The sequence below is a fragment of the Helicoverpa armigera genome, chromosome 15 (genome assembly GCF_030705265.1).
Source record: "Helicoverpa armigera isolate CAAS_96S chromosome 15, ASM3070526v1, whole genome shotgun sequence".
Lineage (NCBI taxonomy): Eukaryota > Metazoa > Arthropoda > Insecta > Lepidoptera > Noctuidae > Helicoverpa > Helicoverpa armigera.
The window spans coordinates 10149776-10168471 of NC_087134.1; the positions used below are offsets into that span (position 1 = coordinate 10149776).

Here is an 18696-nt window from a genome sequence, read left to right on the forward strand (position 1 = left end):
AGTTAAAATAAAACTGCTTATTTAAAAATTCTAATATTTATTTTGTGTAAAAAAAACTAAATATTTAATTTGTGTATAAAAATAGCAAATCATTAAATAAAAACAAATGCAAGCAGTTTTATTTCTATTTATCTTGTAGCTAGCTACTGTAGTACAGTCAACGTCAGGTCAGTGGTAACAGTTTTATAGGAAAATCGTACTTATTACTATTGAGTTAAGGTGCATGACAGTTACCACTGATGTGCGGTCTACCGTACCTATGTTACCATTGCGTGTACATCATATTTTTTAAATAAAAAAATATCCTGAAATTACATTAAAATGTAAAACAATGAATACAAAAATACAACTCATTCATTAAATACGAAATTATTTAATTAATTATTCAATTATTTTGGAATAATTCCTTATATTGAAAGATACTGATTTTATTTTAAGACAATGTACACACAACGATAATTGTAATACTGTTATTAAACAAATATAATTATTGAGCAAACAGTTGAGCTAAATAATAAATACTAAGCTGTGGAATGTGAAGCAACAAAACTATCTACCATACACTAACTACTGAAAGTTATAAATACATAAGTATATAATTAATTAATAGTTATATAAACATATAACAAAGTAAAAGAAATAATGAAGGTGAAGTTGATAGGGATAAGGAGATAGGAACAAATCATTACTAAAAATAATTGCGCAGATTTGGAGTTTCTTTTGGCCATTAAAATCTTACGACGATCATTCATTTGGATTTTACCTTTTTTTAAGGAACATAAAAGCCATACAGCTGTTTTATAATAATAATAATTTGTACTTTAGGATTTCAATTTATAGGTAGGTAGGTCCTATCTATTCATTATATTATATTATCAAATATCGGAAAGCTATTTGCTCCATTTTATTTCGATAAAGCTCTTTCATATTTTTTTATTCATGCGCTGACCTTCAAGGTGAGCTCTCAAAAATCATATTTTCTAACTAAAAGAATTTCCACATCTACTCATAAACAGTCTGCACAATATGCACGGTGACATGCGGCCTCACCGCTCGGTGCGGCTCGTGCGAGCCGGCCGCCAAGTGCGAGTGTGACGCGTGCGAGTGTGGCGCGTGCGAGTGCGGGAGCGACGCGTGCGAGTGCGCGGCGCCGCCGTCCGCCGCGTGAGCTCGCACCTCCATGCCTACTACCTATGTCATGTGTGCTTGGTTACGTTATGAGATACGTAGAAACATTTTAACAAAAGGTAAAATGCTAAAGTTACATGTGCTCTCTAGCGGCGAAATTTACAACTCGAGCAAAAACGACACTTTGACAGTGCCGGGTACAAATAATTTTACTTAGTTTAACTTTATAGATAACCAAACTATAGCCAGCCATCAAATTGTGGCCCATTGGTCATATCGGCGATTTGAGAGCTGATTTTAGTTTGGGTATAAATTAAATAGCGCAACTCACCGTAAGAAATTAGTGAAAATAATATGATGTAAATATTGATAACACTGAAAGTGTTGTTCTTACATAACATCTTAATTTTGACACTAGAGGCGCTAGTTAAAACTTTTGGACCAGAAGATCTCATTTGATCGTTGAAAAGTTGTGGCTAAATATTTTTTGGAAACGACGAATAATTTTTCTACGTATCTCAAAGTTAAAGTATTAACACAAGGTTTATATGTAAACTAAAATGCTTTATTGCAGCAAAAAAAGTGCATTTAATGTGCGACATGTGAATGTGCAACACAAAATCCCAAACTGGACATACACCACATCACAAATGAACATGAATGGTTAGTCAAAAGCTTCAATAATGAAACCTGAGGAAGCTGGGGAACAAAAACCTACGAATCTTCATACTATAATTACTTCATGATCATTTACTTATTGTCTGTCTTTAAGTCAATTTCTCGACTATTTATTCCGTTCCTCATAAATATGCTATCACAAAATTCTAGAACTAGAAGAACGAAGACGTATTCAGTCACTTTTTATGGGAAAACATCGACAACTGTTCATAGGCCTCCAAAAACCACCATAACAATGATCTAAGTAAACTATAACTCTAAAAAATAATTATTATTATTACTACTCACTTTCACGCTGGCATTTTCTTTATCATCATCATCTTTATCTTTAATAGCCTCTTCTAGAAGTTCAGGTGTCGACTGCTTTTCTTTCTCTTCCGCCAATGCTTTCGTTTCTTCATTCAAAAACTCCTCTGTATGTCTCACATCTCCATTCTTCTCCGCTTTTACGTTATCTGCTAGCTTAATCAACTTATCTGTGTCATTCTCCACTTCCCTTTCTGGACTTTCTTCTTCAACTTCTATCTCTACCTCTTCTTCCTCATATTCTTCTTCTTCTACTTCTTGATTGTCACATGTTTTAGCGTCTTCTTTCTCTGGTGTAGGTTCTTTCGGTTCGGGAGTGGGTTCTTTCGGTTCAGGAGTAGGTTCTTTTTGTTCAGTAGCTTCTTCTTCTTTAACTGGTTCTGCGGCAGGAGTTTCTTCAATATCATACTTTTGAGGTTCCTCAGACTTCTCTTCTGGAATAGATTCTTCCTTTTCTACCTCTGATTCTATAGGTTCTTTATCTTCTGGGGTCGATTTAACTGGTTCTTCGGGAGCTGGACTCTCTTCCTTTGTCTCTCGAGTTTCCAATCTCTCTTTACTTGGCTCGCGATACTCACTAGCGACTATATGCACCGGGCCACTGTTGTGTATGATTGTACCATTCGTGTATGGGCGAGCGTTATTATCCTGCACTTCCTGTAATGTGAGAAATATAATTAATATTTTTTGGTCCTATTGTGAATTCAAGGACTGGTCCTACTGGGATGTTCATGCTCTATTTAACAAGCGTCATTTGCGAATATATAGGCAAGTAAATAGCTGCCTAGTATTTAAAGCTGAAACAAAACAATCAATGCTGTATATCTAGCAAGGAAACAATACTACAACACACTCAAACAGAAAACGAGACGCCTAATTTTACAAAAGAATATCAAAACTACTAAATGAAATACTGAAAAAAATCAAACCAAAAAAAACAGAAGAATATACATTATATAAGTATAAAAAGTATTTAATTTTATACAGAGCATTTTATCTATACACCTACACAACCAATCAAAAATCGCATCTAGATATTGAGTTATAACGCTGAAATTTTATTTATAAATAAATGAACGGCAGAAACATCCAAAATATGACGTCTAAAGTCAAGTTGTTTTCATCCTATTGTATGTGAAATAATAAACATGAACTACTTATACGTATGAACCTCATTAATAAACATATATTCAAATAGATAACCACGAGTTTATAAGCCTGATATCAGCATTTAAAAATTTCAGCGCCATAACAAACTAAAAAGCTAACACAAAAAAGGATCCCCTATTATGTGCAATTTGATATATGTAATTATTTATTTATATAGACACCCTATCACAAAGACGTTTTATTAATAAGTTTTTCAATAATAATGAATGGTTTATTATTATTATTTTGTTAGTCAAGGGCGGAGCTCACAGGTGCAGGCAGACAGAGATAGCAATATAAACTAAACACAGATGATAAAATTACATGCTAATGTTGATTGTGAGAATGCAACAAAACTTTATGAAAAATGTATGGTATGAATTGTGATTTGCTTCTTGGATCAGACAGGCAAAACAATTAATTTAGTTTTAGAGATTAGTATAGAGACAATATCGATTTTAACTGGTATAAAATTGTTAAACCAGAATAAAATAATCGAATTCGGCTAACTGAAATCAGCAAGGGCGATTTTTAGTTTTATACTCATGTCAGTTGTACAAAAATATTTGTATTTTACTGATCTTAGTACGTCGCTACCAGACCGCGGGACTATAGAGTCTCGGATTTTTGGGAGGCGAACGTAGGGCTAAAGCCAACAGGCTGAAGACCTTTTAAGACAACTTTCATGAAATGGTGACACAAATTAGTATGTTTTACAAATGATTATAGAATACAACAACGTAACCACTTGAAGAATAAAGTCGATATTGTATAACGTCCCCCCTAAATACTAGCCTTTTTTAAGCTCACTTTATTGATGATTATTTATTTAAAATGCGATGATAAAACAGAAAAAAAAACAACAAATACACAAAAAAACGACACAAAATTACAGCAAGACAGGATCCTGGATAAGGTAGCGGTTAGAAATAATAATATTTAAAAAAATAGCAGGACCAGACAATTTTAATATTGTCTATTCTACGCGGAAACTAGGACCAGAGAGCAAAGACGATCACTTGCTACAATAACACACGGAATACAGACATTGAAATGTATAGAATAGACATTATGACAACTAGAAAGAGGCATAATTTCATCGATAACATAAACGTCAGTTTTCCTATAAAATCTTCTTACTTAATTTTTACGTTAATTTTTCCAATTAGGTAAGCAGTTATTTTAAGAACTAATTTTTAAGTTGCCAATGAAAATGGGCCTTAGTGAACCTGCCCGCCACATCTGAGGTCGTAGGTTCGACCCCATATTAGTTAAACTTTTCGTATACTATATATATTTTTATATATCGGGTGTTTGATATAATTCCTATGTATTTATTTACAAAAGAAGTTTTACTGCGTTATATTTTATCTAATACCCGTAGTATAAACTACTTTAGTGTAGAGCTAGATGGCATGTGTGAGGAATATAATATTCTTAAATGGATGCCATCATCGATATAAACAATCAAGTACATAGATTCCAATCAGCACTAGCGACAAGTATGAGAAATGATATGCATCAAAAATTTAGGCGTCAAAGACATTTAACAAATGGATACACACTGTCTACATTGACGCCAGCAATGTGTAATGCGCGCCAGAATTGGCACATCTTATTGTTAATACAGGCAAATGTATTCATAGACTTATTAAATGGTGAAGCATATTAGCACAATGGTAGGTACTACTTATATGATTTGTACTGTAGTTAATTAACTGACCAATAAACCCATGAGTAGTTTAAATAAACAATATCAGGGTCCATATTTTTCAGTTCTTTAAATTACATGAGCAAAATGGCGAAATACCGGTTCATAATTTGTCAATTCTATACATTTCAAAGATCTTCAGATTTCAATAACCTATCTACCCATAATTTTACGACTAAAGATTGAAATATAAAATTCAAAAGCTATCATCAAAATTCAATCTCCAATCGCAAATCAACGGACAGATAAGTAGTTGTAATCCATAAACCATATGGGTATTGTAGTAAGTGACCATATCGGGTAGGAGCGGCATGCATTGACCTGTCGTTGCTGATTCTGCGCGTAGCTCGCTTCCATCTGCTGCTGCACCTCGGCTACCAGCCCTGATATGGCGGTAACAACTGTGCCCGATAATATTGTATATTAGTTTCTAATATTGGATAAAAAAGTTGGTCACATGACCATCATAGATTTGGTCAGGCAGTTTGCTTCTGCTGTGGTAGGTTCAGGGCCATTAAGTATTCTTTTGCGGCCTTTAGCAGTATTACAAAAAAAACGAATTGCTCCTCAAATATTAAATAGAAAATCGTGAATAATATCGTTGACATTACTTCTTAAATACCGTAAGCGACTGCGATATAAATACTTTTCCTTAAAAACAGAAACATCTTCATTGAAAACAAGGCTATCGCTTCTTAACTCATGAATGAATCCCAAATAATTTTAGCAGGAAAACCAAATTAAAAACGCAAAAATACATTAAAAATAGACATAAAAACAAACAACGAAGGACGTTGACGAAAATAAACGGGATGCATCAGACGATTGGGCATGCTCCCCACCGCTGGACGTGGGCCAAGTAATACTTAATGCTATCTCGGGAAACAAACTTGGCTGCATGGATTTATAAAGTGAATTTTGGGTCAGAAAATAATCTTAAACTGAGATTGTTAACTCAGATTGTCGAAGAAATTAACTTGGTTTTAATCTTGGTAGAAAAATGTATTTTTGTCGTAGTGTTAGGAATATTTTTGTCTTGTCATATATTCCTATTATAAGTTAAAATGTATACGTTGAAAGCATATTTTGACAGCCATTTGTTTACAATAATATTTTCACAATAAACACAAAAGTTAACGAGACACAAATTACACATGGGACCATTTAATTCTAAAGTAACAAAACAATTGACAATACCTCACACAATACTATGTTAAGGGGGATCCTTATAAAAATGTTATCAGGAAAACAAACTGGTAATCGTTAATCTACCTCCAAAAATCCACTCTATAAACTAGAACATAGAAATCTCAACTCTATGACTAAGACATTAGATTCCACAATCGTAGATGCATCGCACTCGTATTGGCAAGTTATATTAACAACCCGAACAACTAGAAAAGGGCTCAACCGTCACCATGCCGCAAGCTGCTAGGTACACATCTAAATAATACGGTTTATAACGAAGATATTTGGCTGGAATGGTCAACTGGCCGACGGGGTTTCGCTGTTTCAGTTTATTTGCGCACGTATGTAGATGACATTGTTATATTTGGACACGTGGGTATGATTTTACGACAACTTGTACGTTTGCTGTCAACAAACTGCGTTTCAATTCTCGCTAGCTGCAAGTTTATTTTTGACTTAAATATGAACAGTAAATAAATAAGGTACCAGCAATAAAAGCTGTCTTTTTCTATCTTAGTTGCCAATTTCAGTCTCATAAATCAAATATATCAATATCATCAAGCAAATGAAACCGCTCAGCCTCAACCCTCATCCAAGGCCAGTCCACCAGGAGCCCAAGAGTACCGCGTCGCGCTGCGCCAACTGGCTGACGATCCTTTGCATCGCGCGCTCAGTCTCCGCCAGCCGAGCCCTCAGCGCTTCCAACTCCACGTCCCCTGAGTACCGAGCCAACTTTGTCAATCATTGGTCCTTTTGTACGAAGTTTGGGGTATTTTGGTCCTTCGACTTGAATTTAGGACCAAATTGTGATTATAAAAATAATGGTCGCAAGTTATTGGTCCTTTTATACGACAGTTAGGAACTCGGTCGTTACGACTTTTTGGTCCTTCGACTGTACTTTAGGACCAAATTATGAAAATAATAAAATAGAGAGATTTTTAGGTCTTTTTGTAGTCTTTTTTAAAAATAAAACGTTGTAAAATATAACAATAAAAATAAATTCTATAACATACTGGGTTAACAATACGTGACGTCCACAATCTACACTAGGTGTTAACACGCCCTAATGGATGATCATTTCAAATAGAAGTAAGTACATACGCACATCATTTATACATAGTTACTGAGTGCTACGTAACCACTCGTTATGCCAATCCATTAGCATGTCTGTAACATAAACTACATAACGACTATCGTAAGTGATTTCTTTTATTGAAGATCTTTTTATTTGATGGAGAAAATTTTTGAGGCGGTGTAAAGTGCTCTATGCCAATTTTTTTGCAACTATGTGTAATTTCGTGTTTTTTTAATACACAAACTATACAGTGACGTATAAACTGACTATACATTTTTTTGTGTGATTTAATACATTTGCGAAAAGTATGAATTCGGTTATCAAACCGAGGCCTATTTTTATCAAAACTGTTGTAAATATTATTACTGGTTTACTAATTAACTGCCACCATTGTAGCTATTTTCCTGTTTACACAGAAATGTATACAACTTATTACTTACTTGTGTCCCGCTCTTTAGGTCCTGCATGCGTAAGAGTTTATGGTTAGAAATGTTTTATAGGAACTAACTACCTTAACAGCTAAGAAACGCAGACATCCTATTGAACCGTGAACAGTATAATTTTGTTCCCGTAAAAGGGTTAAGTTCATAGAACATTCAAAATTCGCATGTTTCATGTTTCCTTTTCTTCAAAAATGTTCCTATATGAAAAGAAACGATCATATTTGTCGTTATTATGTCATTTAGCTTGTTATCGTGTACATTTTTTTCAGACTTTCAAACGCAATAACAGTTTTTTAAGTGTGAATAAATCTCGTCATAATGTCACCATATACGCAAATAAACGTAGATCTTACCTAGTTTATCAGGTGTCGTCCTGGAGTCGTCTCTGAACACGCGTCTTCTGAACTGAGGGTCTGGAGTGATGGGCTCGTAAGGCGATGAGCCTCCACGTTTGAACAGAATCTGAAGAGTATTACGATAAGTTTCAACATGGATCAGAGAAAATATTTCTTTGGTAAAAAGGTGGAAGGTTAGGTTAGGTTAGGTTAGGTTAGCTTTAAGAACTTTCAGCAGGGGTCTGGAAGACAGTTATTGATATTGATACATCCGTGCATTGGAGAGCACGTATGTAAATGTCTGTGCGTGATATCTCTCCGGTGGTGTCGGATTGCAGTGCCATCTGACTATGAGAGTGAGGGAATAGAGAGTGCGCCTGAGTAGCAAATCCCTGTTCACTACAGTTATGTCCTGCGCAGCTGCCTGATCTGTTTAAAACAAAATGCCATTATTATTACAAAAATAGTTACATACCTTGCTAAGAGTGTAGACGAAGAAGACGATGATGCAGATGGTGTATATCGGCATCACGAAGCCCATGGACGACTTGGGTGCAGGTACCGGACCCCCGGGGGAGCCGAGTGGCGGACGCATACCGGGGATTGGTGGGGGCTAGAATGAGAAAGAAAGAGAAATTGAATTTTTGGAACAATGTTCTGTAGATTACCTACACGTTGTGACAAGATGATTAGATTTTAGCCGTTCGCTATAAATCACAGATTTTTTGCTCCATTTCAGTAAGTACATGTGCCTACAGTTTGTTATTTCTCTATTTTGGATGATGGTTATTATTGATGTTGGAAATATCAATCAGGTCTGGTAAGTTATTTTGAGGAGGATTGCCATCCATTTATGCTGCGTCAACTTGGTCTGGGGTTTTGACACTGAAATACTTTATGAAGGGTAAACCTTTCAAACTGGAACATAATTGTAATTATTGTATCAGACACCACTATAATAGTAGAGGCACTTACTACCCTTATGAAACCATATTTTTCATGCATGATACGCCAATTTTGTATGAGCGTGAAGGAGCTGTTTAACATATTTTTAAAACGGGAGGATCAAGTCGAAAGTTAAGGGAGCATAAGGACGCACGCAAGAAATTTTTCATCAGTAAAATAAATTATAGTTTTAATTAGTACATAGATGCATAATGTTAGTGGGATTATTAAGGCGTATAGTTAAACACATAATTAAATTGAAGGCAAATAACAATAGCAGCTCAAAAATGTACATCCAGTAAAGTTATTAACAACAATCTTCACTTTGAAAGTGGGCACATCTATTCATCATGATGCTAAAATACTGTTGATATTGTATGGTGCTAATCACAGCAATAGATGTCCATAAATATTAAAAAAGTTGTTATAAACATAATTCTAAGACTGCAAATATTATCTTTTATGAATATCCCCCCTCCGAAAGCCATTTAGAAAAATTAATAGTTTTGTACGCCAAATAATCATGTGTTGATTTTTATTTCATCTCTAGTCTCTGAAATATATTTCAATAACTACTCTTTCATTGCCGATCATCAAAATTAATGTTATTCCTAGAAACGTATTGGAGCGTGACAACAGAGATGAACTGAGCTGACCCAAATCCGTATTGACATTTCAGTGAATTTGATCATCCTGTTTATGAATAACATACTTTTAAAATACGCCAAATTAATTCTAGGAACCTGAATAATTACAATAATAAATGAAATTCAGATTCTGATATTTTTATCAGCCAAAAACAAATACCTGCTTGTGACGCAAATCCTGCATTTTGCACAGACACAATCACTTCACTAGCAATTTCAAACGAATTGGTAATCGAGAAAAATATCGATTCCGATTAAAAACAGTCTCGATTATAAATGACACGATTATCGTATGAAACGTCTGGAGATACTGACGAACTGTGGATCGAATCGAATGTACTGTCCGTTCTCGTTTACGACGAAACGTAATGGTTTCCTGTATTTACTGGCTTTTAGACAATCTGTGTTTGCGATTTTTCCATGACGGACATACCGGCTAATGTGTTGTGGCTTGGGTATCCGGATCGGTTGTTTGCTAACGCCCAGCCCTTACAATATTTGTTCGTGTGGATCGAAAGACCAAAAGGACCAAGATGTTTGGCAAAACTATACCATCATCATGTACATATGCTTTTGCCAACGAAGGTGGGTTTTCCAGTCTTATTGGATGCAGCTGAGAACTAGTATCATACTTGCAGCGATCGTTTATCTGATCTCCGTAACCCAGTTACCCAGGCAACACCTTAGTAAGACCGGTGGTCCGACTTTTTTGGGTTTTATCCAAACAATATTCTTCCCCTTAATTTATTTGGTATGTACGGTAGTGTTTTAAGTCCTCTACCATTGTTAGACGCATACGCTAACGATTTGCATAAAATTCTTTAAATGTATGAACGCCTCGTTTGAGTCATGTCGTATGACTAATCGCCGACATCTGATTTGGTAGCACCTACGATTGTTTTGCCGCAGCTGTGCGCACGCCCTAAGCTCTTTACTGTCTTCAAAATATCCCGTCTTAACTAGAATTAGTTACGCAGTTTTGGAGAATATTTTCATTACATTATGAAAATAGGTTTTACGATTACATTCCGGTGGTAAAATGATGTTTATAATTTTATAGGTCCATGTCGCGTGGTGGTTAACGATAAAAAATAACTAGCGTCGATATAAAATGGGTTTTAGCATAACGTAAACTTGACATTAAAGAATTGTAATTACATATGTTTTTATCTGTATCACCAAATGTCCTAGATAATGCAAATATTTTTTTTTACAATGATTACGGGTATGTATTTTTGTTACAGAAAAAACTGATGAAATAATTAAGAAATTAGCAATGTCTTATTAACCGAAATTCATAGGACAATATTGGAATGATTCGTTTCTAAGAAATCCTGCAGCTTTTCAAGTTACTTCAAGTACTTAAAATTACATTATATTGATATTCGATTGATTAGCACAAAGTAGGTGGTTAATGTTTGTGCCAATTGATATTTAATACGTATTCCCACAAAATCCAACGTGTTGAATTAAGCAATGTTTTAATGTGACGTGGGTTCAATGCTGTTCCCACTCTCTGTTTAAGGATAAACTTGATTTAAAACGCTCATTACGATATTACATAGATGCATTTAGATAGAGAAACTTCCTACATGCAGCCTCTCATAGAACATCTTCTTAGTATATAGTTTTAAACCAGAATTTGCCCGTTCCGCCCATTTTTTTATCCAAATAAAACAAATTGTGGACTTCAGCTGTAATTAAAGCTCCATCTGCCATTTGGGGTCGGCACAGCATACTTCTTCCATACGTCATATGCTTTCTGAGTACATCGAAGCCCCAATTGGGCGAAAAAAGCTAATTAAACCTCTTTTCTAGACTTGTAACTCGCAAAATCTATAGTTCATGTCAGGAACGGAAAACAATACATTAATCTTGCCACCTTATTCTTAGTTTTTGCATCTATCTTTGATTTTCCAAAAATAATCCCGCCCAAATTATTTCTATGGCGTCTCCTCTGCAAAACGACTTGCTTTACGATGTAATGTTTGAGACGCATGTAGGCGACCTCGAGGTACGCGAGATTGTCTAACGCCTATATCGTCAGCTGTTCGTCTGATCTTGTCTAAAATACGTTAAATTATATCGATGGACTGGTAAAGTTGAATTAAAACGTTTGGTAGTATCAAAGGGCAAAACCGAAAATAGACATTTACCTATATTTTCAGACTAGATGATGCAAATTTTGGGTTTTTATTACATAAACCTTAAGGTTTCTTCATCATCACTCTCATCTAGAATGCTGTTCAATACCATGTTCGCTGCCTGTCCAATTAAAAGTAAGTCGAAAGAAGACTGTACTCAAGACAAAAACGAAAAACAGTCTGTTCTCTGAGACTCAGTATGTGCAAATTGCTCTAGTGCTTCTAAGAAAGATTCGAATAAAGTTCACCTTTGAACTGCCAAGTTTAGAACACACCTAAACTAACAAGAGGGGATTCTACCACTCCCTGAAGGAATGTTTAATTCGCAAGTATTACAATGTTCTGAGTGAAAGCTATCGTAATTGAGTATAGCGCCGGCTAGGAAGTCTGCTACGTAATAAAGTGCGTTTAGAACTTTTCATTTATATGCTTCAGCACGAACCTTTATTGTTTGAAAGTCGCTATAAATTGCATTCATATACGTCCGGGCTATATTAACGCCATTATACGTCTTCGTATCAGTGATAACGTGCGAAGAATTTCTACTTGGAAACGAGTTATTTGTTTATATTCCCGAAGAGTTTCGTTATAGGTAAAATACTGGTTTTGAAGATAATAGTTTGGCCCATCTGGACATTAATCTATGGCTTTTGTTGGTACACGCTTGTGTAGGCGACCTCTAAACGAGATTATTGTCTTACGAGCCGAGCCTAATATTGACAAATTGTTTGATGTCCCTCCGAGTATCATGGTGTCTATTTATAATTCTTGTTGTTTGTTAATCTTTTGTTGTGGCATCTAAAAATATACTTTAGTAAAATGACAAAAGAAGCGAGCCTAAAAAATATTAAAACAATCGGTTATGTAAAAAAAAGTAATGTAACTAAAACACTAGTCCATCACATCAGTTACGATACAAATAAAACTGAAAATATTAAACATAGTTAAAACAGTAGCTAAAAAGAAAGTTCATAAATCACAGAATGACCGCAGCGACGGCGTTGGTTGCGCGCTATGCGCAGGAGTGTCACTTCGGGCTATTTCTGCGCTGTGTGTCTAGGCCGCGCAAGTGGGTCGCCCCAACCAATGCCAGCCGCACATTTGTTTATCTACCTAGTTCTTAGAACAAGCCGCGAGTGTACAACCTCTGGCTTAAGTAGATTAAGAGGCTCTTCAATTAATTCAAGTATGATGAAAATGTTAGTACATTGCCATGTTGACTGGCAAAGACACTTGAACGGTTTATAAATATGGCCAAGTGATCAAACTAGAAGTTGGTCCTATGATACAGATGACCAAAAACATTGGCTCAGTTTTTGTTACCAACGTGATACTCTGACTGAGTTTTCGTTACTTTCGAGTGGAAAATAGATGTATCTCGATCTACATATTCCTTTATACAACGCACAACATAACGTTAACGTAAATTACACGCAGTATCTGAACTAACCCACACAACCCACATTTTGTTCCACACAAGCCATTGACGCAAATAGTTTATCATAATGAACTCATCAACAAGCGTCTACCCATCATACTCAAAGCCTCGTATTTTTAAAACAAGACAATAAAGTTAAATTTTCGTCTCTCTATCATGCAAATGTTGGGTTTTCAAAAACATTTTGTTCAGAGATTCTCTTTGTAACTGTAACTGTTGGCCTCTTTGACAACGTTGTTTCTAACTGCTAAATAAACAAGCCTAGTTTCAAGGGGAATAGTATTTCTTGGCGGTACAGTGATAATTGTTTTACTGTCTCGCTCCTAATTCTATCGAAGACTACACACGACTCGCTAAAAAAATTTAACGCACGTCGATGACTTCATTCATCAATTTTTCAAATGTTTCAAAAAGCCAGTCATTTGAAATATGGAGCACATAGCTAGCTAGCTTCTCCAAAATTACCACACCATTCCCCAGTCATGTGCAACTCATCCATTATAATTATTGCATGGATATTGGAAACTTCAATCCAATCCAAATTCAATTACTTTAATTCTCGGCGGCATCGTCTTTCATAATTTAATGGCAAATATTTGCAAGATAAACATCATCTCGGTATTGCGTCATAATCATATGCCAGTTAACGTTGTATGTTAAGATTATTGGATAGCAAACTCATGGGTAACCAACCCAAGTTTAGAAACTATTTTTAAGATCCACCAGACCTTATTTCGCAAAAGTCCCAAATTCCTTCTCACTTACGAGTAGGCATTCTACTTGACTTCTACAAAATAATGTCCAGAATAGCCGATTCCTTTTTACATAATTTTTAAGCTATACTCAGTACGGTAGATGATAGATGACATCTTGAAGAGCCGACGGTCATTGACGCAACCAGCCTTGACTGACTCGCATTGACATTCCGGGACACATAACATTGATACTTGGCAATGGTCGCAGCTTTCAGTTATCTTCTATTTCTCTTCCGTTTGCTTTTAACTAATTGGATTATCTTCTGAATTATTACATCACTTAAAGCAATATTTTTGAAGGACCCTCTCAAAAATAACTCGGTCTTTTCGCCCAACTTCGATTACAAAAGGATCAGATCACTCGTGCCAAAAGCATAATCCAGATCAATAATTTAATTCGTGTCCTGATTATAATAATTATTAATAGGCTTAGTGTTAACCCGTATATCTAAACTCCGTTTGTCAGTTTGCCAAACAGTTGTCTTGATCGGCCATTTGTTTCCTCTTCGAGAGACAAAGATCGATATTTCAAAGTCAGTTAATATTAATCGTATTTTAATCCTTTGGACTTGACAAATGGCGATAATTCTTGCTGAAGTATGCATTTTCAAAGGCGCTAAAACAACCTAGGTCGTATTGTAAATTGCACCATATTTGGCACAAAGGTTGGTCGAAGTGTGATTTGTGTAACGCATTTCATCATTTTTCATGTCTTATTCAATCAACTACTGATGAAATTACCATACAGGTATGCGGATTTGATTCGCTTGTCATCAATCTTCGCATATCTTATAGCCTTCAATCGCTCCAACAATTTTCACACGGTGTTGCTATTTTGGGTCTGGCTGAAGCAATAGGTCCATCATCATTTTAATTAGACTAATAATATTAAATATTCGATGGATGATGGTGCTACCAACATGTGTGCCGCCAGAAGCCAGGGCACCAAAAATAATGACGATGACATCATACTTGTAAGTTTACCCGCGGTCTTTCTATCCGCAATCAGTTTTTAATTAATAAACGATCAGCGGAGAGCTACACGAAATCTAATTTATTTCTGTCCCAAAAATGTTATGTTCACTTATTTACAGAGGCTCTTTCCCATAATCATAACTACAATTATTTTGTTTTGGTCTCTGAAAGGTATCGGTGAGATTATTACAGGAGTTGAGAGAATTTTACTAGTGCTCCCGTGTTCTCACTTTTAGGCAAATCTATAGCAACGTGTATCGTTTCAGAACTTGCACCAAACATCAAAAGACAAGAGTGAACACAAACTGGCGGCTTAACTAGAACAATAAACGTATAATCTTGTTTACTTATATTTCGTTTGTTAACGTTTGTTGAATCTTCGTTATGAAATATTGAGGCAAAGCTTGCATTGGTAACTAGTTCTGGTACTTTATCTAGTTCAAGGAGACTGTGGTGTCATAAAGTACTTCATTTTAGATTTGGTCGTAAACCTAGTAAGACTCATTGGTGATTTACTTCAAAAGCTTGTAAGACAGTAACTACCAGAAATCAACTATGACAAAATTCTTCTGCCATACTTTTTTATGTGCAAAATTGAAACATTTATTGCTTTAAAGCTTATTAAGCTTACACGTTGTTATAGCACTAATTTACGCATACTTACCTATATTAGAAGCACCGACCACAGGCGAAGCTGCTCTAAAGTATTAGTAGTTGTAATAAGAATTCATAGTGGTTTGATACATGGTACTTTCCCAAAGATCAACATTTGACTTATAAGAGGTCCTATTTTGTGTCAAACAGCTGCTTCTATGATTGACTTGCAATTTCGCGAAAATTAGTAACTTTCTTCAGGACTAATAAAATTAACTCTTAGTTTTAAATGTTTTAAACTCTTTGGTCCAGCACCAAACCACCAGGAACTCCCAACCTACCTTGGTAGTTGCAAAGCCTCTCAAGCGTACTCCCTTTAGAACTGACCTTGATATCCAGATCAAAGTATACGGATAGCGGTGAGGATCGTACCCTGACGTGAGGAGGCATTGCCACGGTGTTCTTGGTGGGGGATGGGGGAACACCTGGAGGTATCGCCCGTCCCCTCTCGCGGAGGGCGGGGTGAGGTCCTGAGCCGCGGATCATGGGACGCTCTTGCTTGATGGCTGGGGAATAAAGACCAGATTAGTTTTATGCTCTTTAGTTCTGAATTAGGCTGCCTGTCAGAAGCGAGAAATATTAACCAGTAGGATCGATTTTGTGAGGTTCTTTAAGGTACCATTGTGCAATGCAGTTAATTAGCCGCGTACCCACCTAGCGCACAGGCTCGCGCGGCAGCCTCGCGAGCCAAATGCCTCGGCTGGTGTGGACGTGCCTCGGCCTGCCTCGGGCGCGCGTTTGCTCGACCGAGCACGGCTCGGCCCCGAGCCTTCTGTTGTCGGTAAACTTGACGCGCTCAAAGGTGCCTCAGTGAGCGCTGTGCGTTAGGTGGGGACGGATGTGTTTTGGCTCGCGCGCGAAGCTGCTTCAAGTTTTGTCTCTTGCCGTGTTTGTCTTCTGTTATTTTGATATCATGGGCAGTCAGGAGGAGTCCATTCGCTTAATACAACTGCACAGCACGTACAATGCGCTTTGGGACCCCAAAGATCCAAACTTTTTGATTTTATCAGACAACAATGAGCACAAATTTTCGAACTCTCGTACGGACATTCGTGTAAAATTATGTACAGTCTGATCATATACTAAATCTCCAAGTAATCTATTTCCATATTGGTGGCGACGCTCATAAATTTTTCTAATCCAGAAGCGTCTAGGTTTTTTCTTGATACGTGACTGTTTTCGTTTCTTTAAACAATAAGCAGCTAGGAAAATAGCTGCAGCTGAAAATACACGACTGTCCATTACGAATACTCTCGGACTTATGATGGCTCAGCCTGCCTCGCGAGGCGGCCTCGTGTAAATTGAACAAAACTACTGAGGCTGCCGAGGGAGCCATCGCTCGCGATCCGGACACCGAGGCTGCCGCGCGAGCCTGTGCGCTAGGTGGGTACGCGGCTGTTTATATTCCTCCGTTGCTTTGTGGCCAGGCAGCCTTACAGGACTTTTTTTATGTATGGGAGTTTTTAGTAATTTGAATCTCAAGTACCCATGAAATTCAAGTTCTTTAGCTCATGCAAATTAATTTCACACCAATGTGTTGGACGGGTTATTACAACTAGAAGTCTCGTTAGTGGCTTCATTTCAGTATTGATATTTCTTATTAATTTCATTCACACAGATTCTCTTTATCTACCCGTTAGGTTACAGCAGAGGTTACTTAGATGGCACACTGGGCAGATAAGTTGCAGCAACAGCGATGGGCCGAAGTCACGTGTCATTGGCTAATACAGGCCCGCAATGGCCATCGGATTGGCTCACAAAAGGTTACGCAATTTGGGTGCTCAGTACGCCATCTGCTTTAACATCCATACGTCTCGGTTTGGGTCAGGAAAATTAGCCTTTTCTTATATATATTTTTTTTGCGCTTGTTACAGTTGGTTAGGTAAACTTATCATGTATCAGAATTTCTACTAAAAGCTCGTGTAGTGTGAATATAAGCTCGTGTGCGTCGGTATTTAGGCAATATCAATTTAACCTGACATAGGTACCTAGTACTGGGTTCTGCGGTGTGTTTTTTTATTAGGAACTGAATTTAGAAATGAGGCTTCACCTTCACTTTGAATGTAAGCACTTAATACTTGTCGCTTGGTGGATGTTTTGAGTGCTAAAGAGCCGAGGCGACGGTGACACTCAATTCAAATTTCTCTACTTATACCAGAGAGAACTCATTGTCATACTTTACTTAATGAATTGGAGTTTCTTTGAAAGAGTTTACTCAAAACAAAACTTGAAGTCATTAGGATTTGGTAGTATTAAGTTAGGCAAAGTTATTTGATGAGAACAAGGGTTTTTGGGGGTGTAACAGGGTAAAATAAATGTAAACATTCAAATTAGAAAATATTTATTAATAATTTATTAATGAATTAGTTTAATAAAACACACAACACTCCATTCCACACAGAAAACCACAAAAAAAAAACAAACAATCATTTCATGACAGCATCAGAAGAAAATCTAGATTACCTACATTAAAATCTTAGTAACAAGTTAATACAGGAGCTCAATTAAAACTGTTATACAAACATCAATAAATTATAACGCCATTAACATAAACCACAGACTGTGAATCACAGTTAACCGGTCGACAGATAATGATGGATGACTGTCATAACTTAACTCTATAAATACATCTAAGAACTTATGTTTAATTGAAATAAAGGTTGCCTGCCTGCAAAAGTGGATCAGAATTTTACATACTGACTTTATCATTTGCCTAGCCCTTTCTTATTAAAAACGTAGATCCGGGGCTGCAGATGAATGAAACCACTCTTTGACCTCCTCAATCCAGCTATTTCGGCGACCCGTAAGGCTGACTGTCAGACTCTTTGGTTTCTGACTATCCTGGAAGCCAGCTATGTTTAAATGATGGCTCCACCCAAAATTAACCCACCTTCCAAACACGTTGACTATTGATTCTTAAAATCCTACCACATAAATGTACTGTATTCTAAGGATGTCTCACGTGTACGACATAAAAAACTGCAGGCCGAGGCTTTGCACATACATGAAAAATCTATTCTTTTTCAAAATTAACCTAAGCTGTGAAACTAAGCTCTTGCTAGCACAGTAGATACACTTAATAAATTAGTACTAGTAGATCTATTTACTTATAATATTTTTAAACA

At 36.4% G+C, this 18696-nt stretch overlaps 1 protein-coding gene across 6 annotated transcripts in view; it reads right to left on the reverse strand.

The window, feature by feature from the left end:
- The window catches only part of LOC110379952 (resistance to inhibitors of cholinesterase protein 3), a 31727-nt gene that overhangs the window by 4070 nt on the left and 8961 nt on the right, over window positions 1–18696 (reverse strand). For 2 of the 6 annotated variants that reach the window (XM_064038227.1, XM_064038222.1), the window contains 7 exons: window positions 15899–16077; window positions 8489–8626; window positions 8032–8140; window positions 7676–7696; window positions 6785–6876; window positions 2095–2769; window positions 1051–1191 (listed from right to left, as the gene is read on the reverse strand). In XM_064038227.1, the coding sequence (XP_063894297.1) occupies window positions 1051–1191; window positions 2095–2769; window positions 6785–6876; window positions 7676–7696; window positions 8032–8140; window positions 8489–8626; window positions 15899–16077 (1355 nt within the window). Of the gene's footprint in view, window positions 1–1050; window positions 1192–2094; window positions 2770–5293; window positions 5374–6784; window positions 6877–7675; window positions 7697–8031; window positions 8141–8488; window positions 8627–15898; window positions 16078–18696 lie in introns of all 6 variants that reach the window. The other 4 variants (XM_064038225.1, XM_064038223.1, XM_064038226.1 and 1 more) reach the window with 4 other exon arrangements.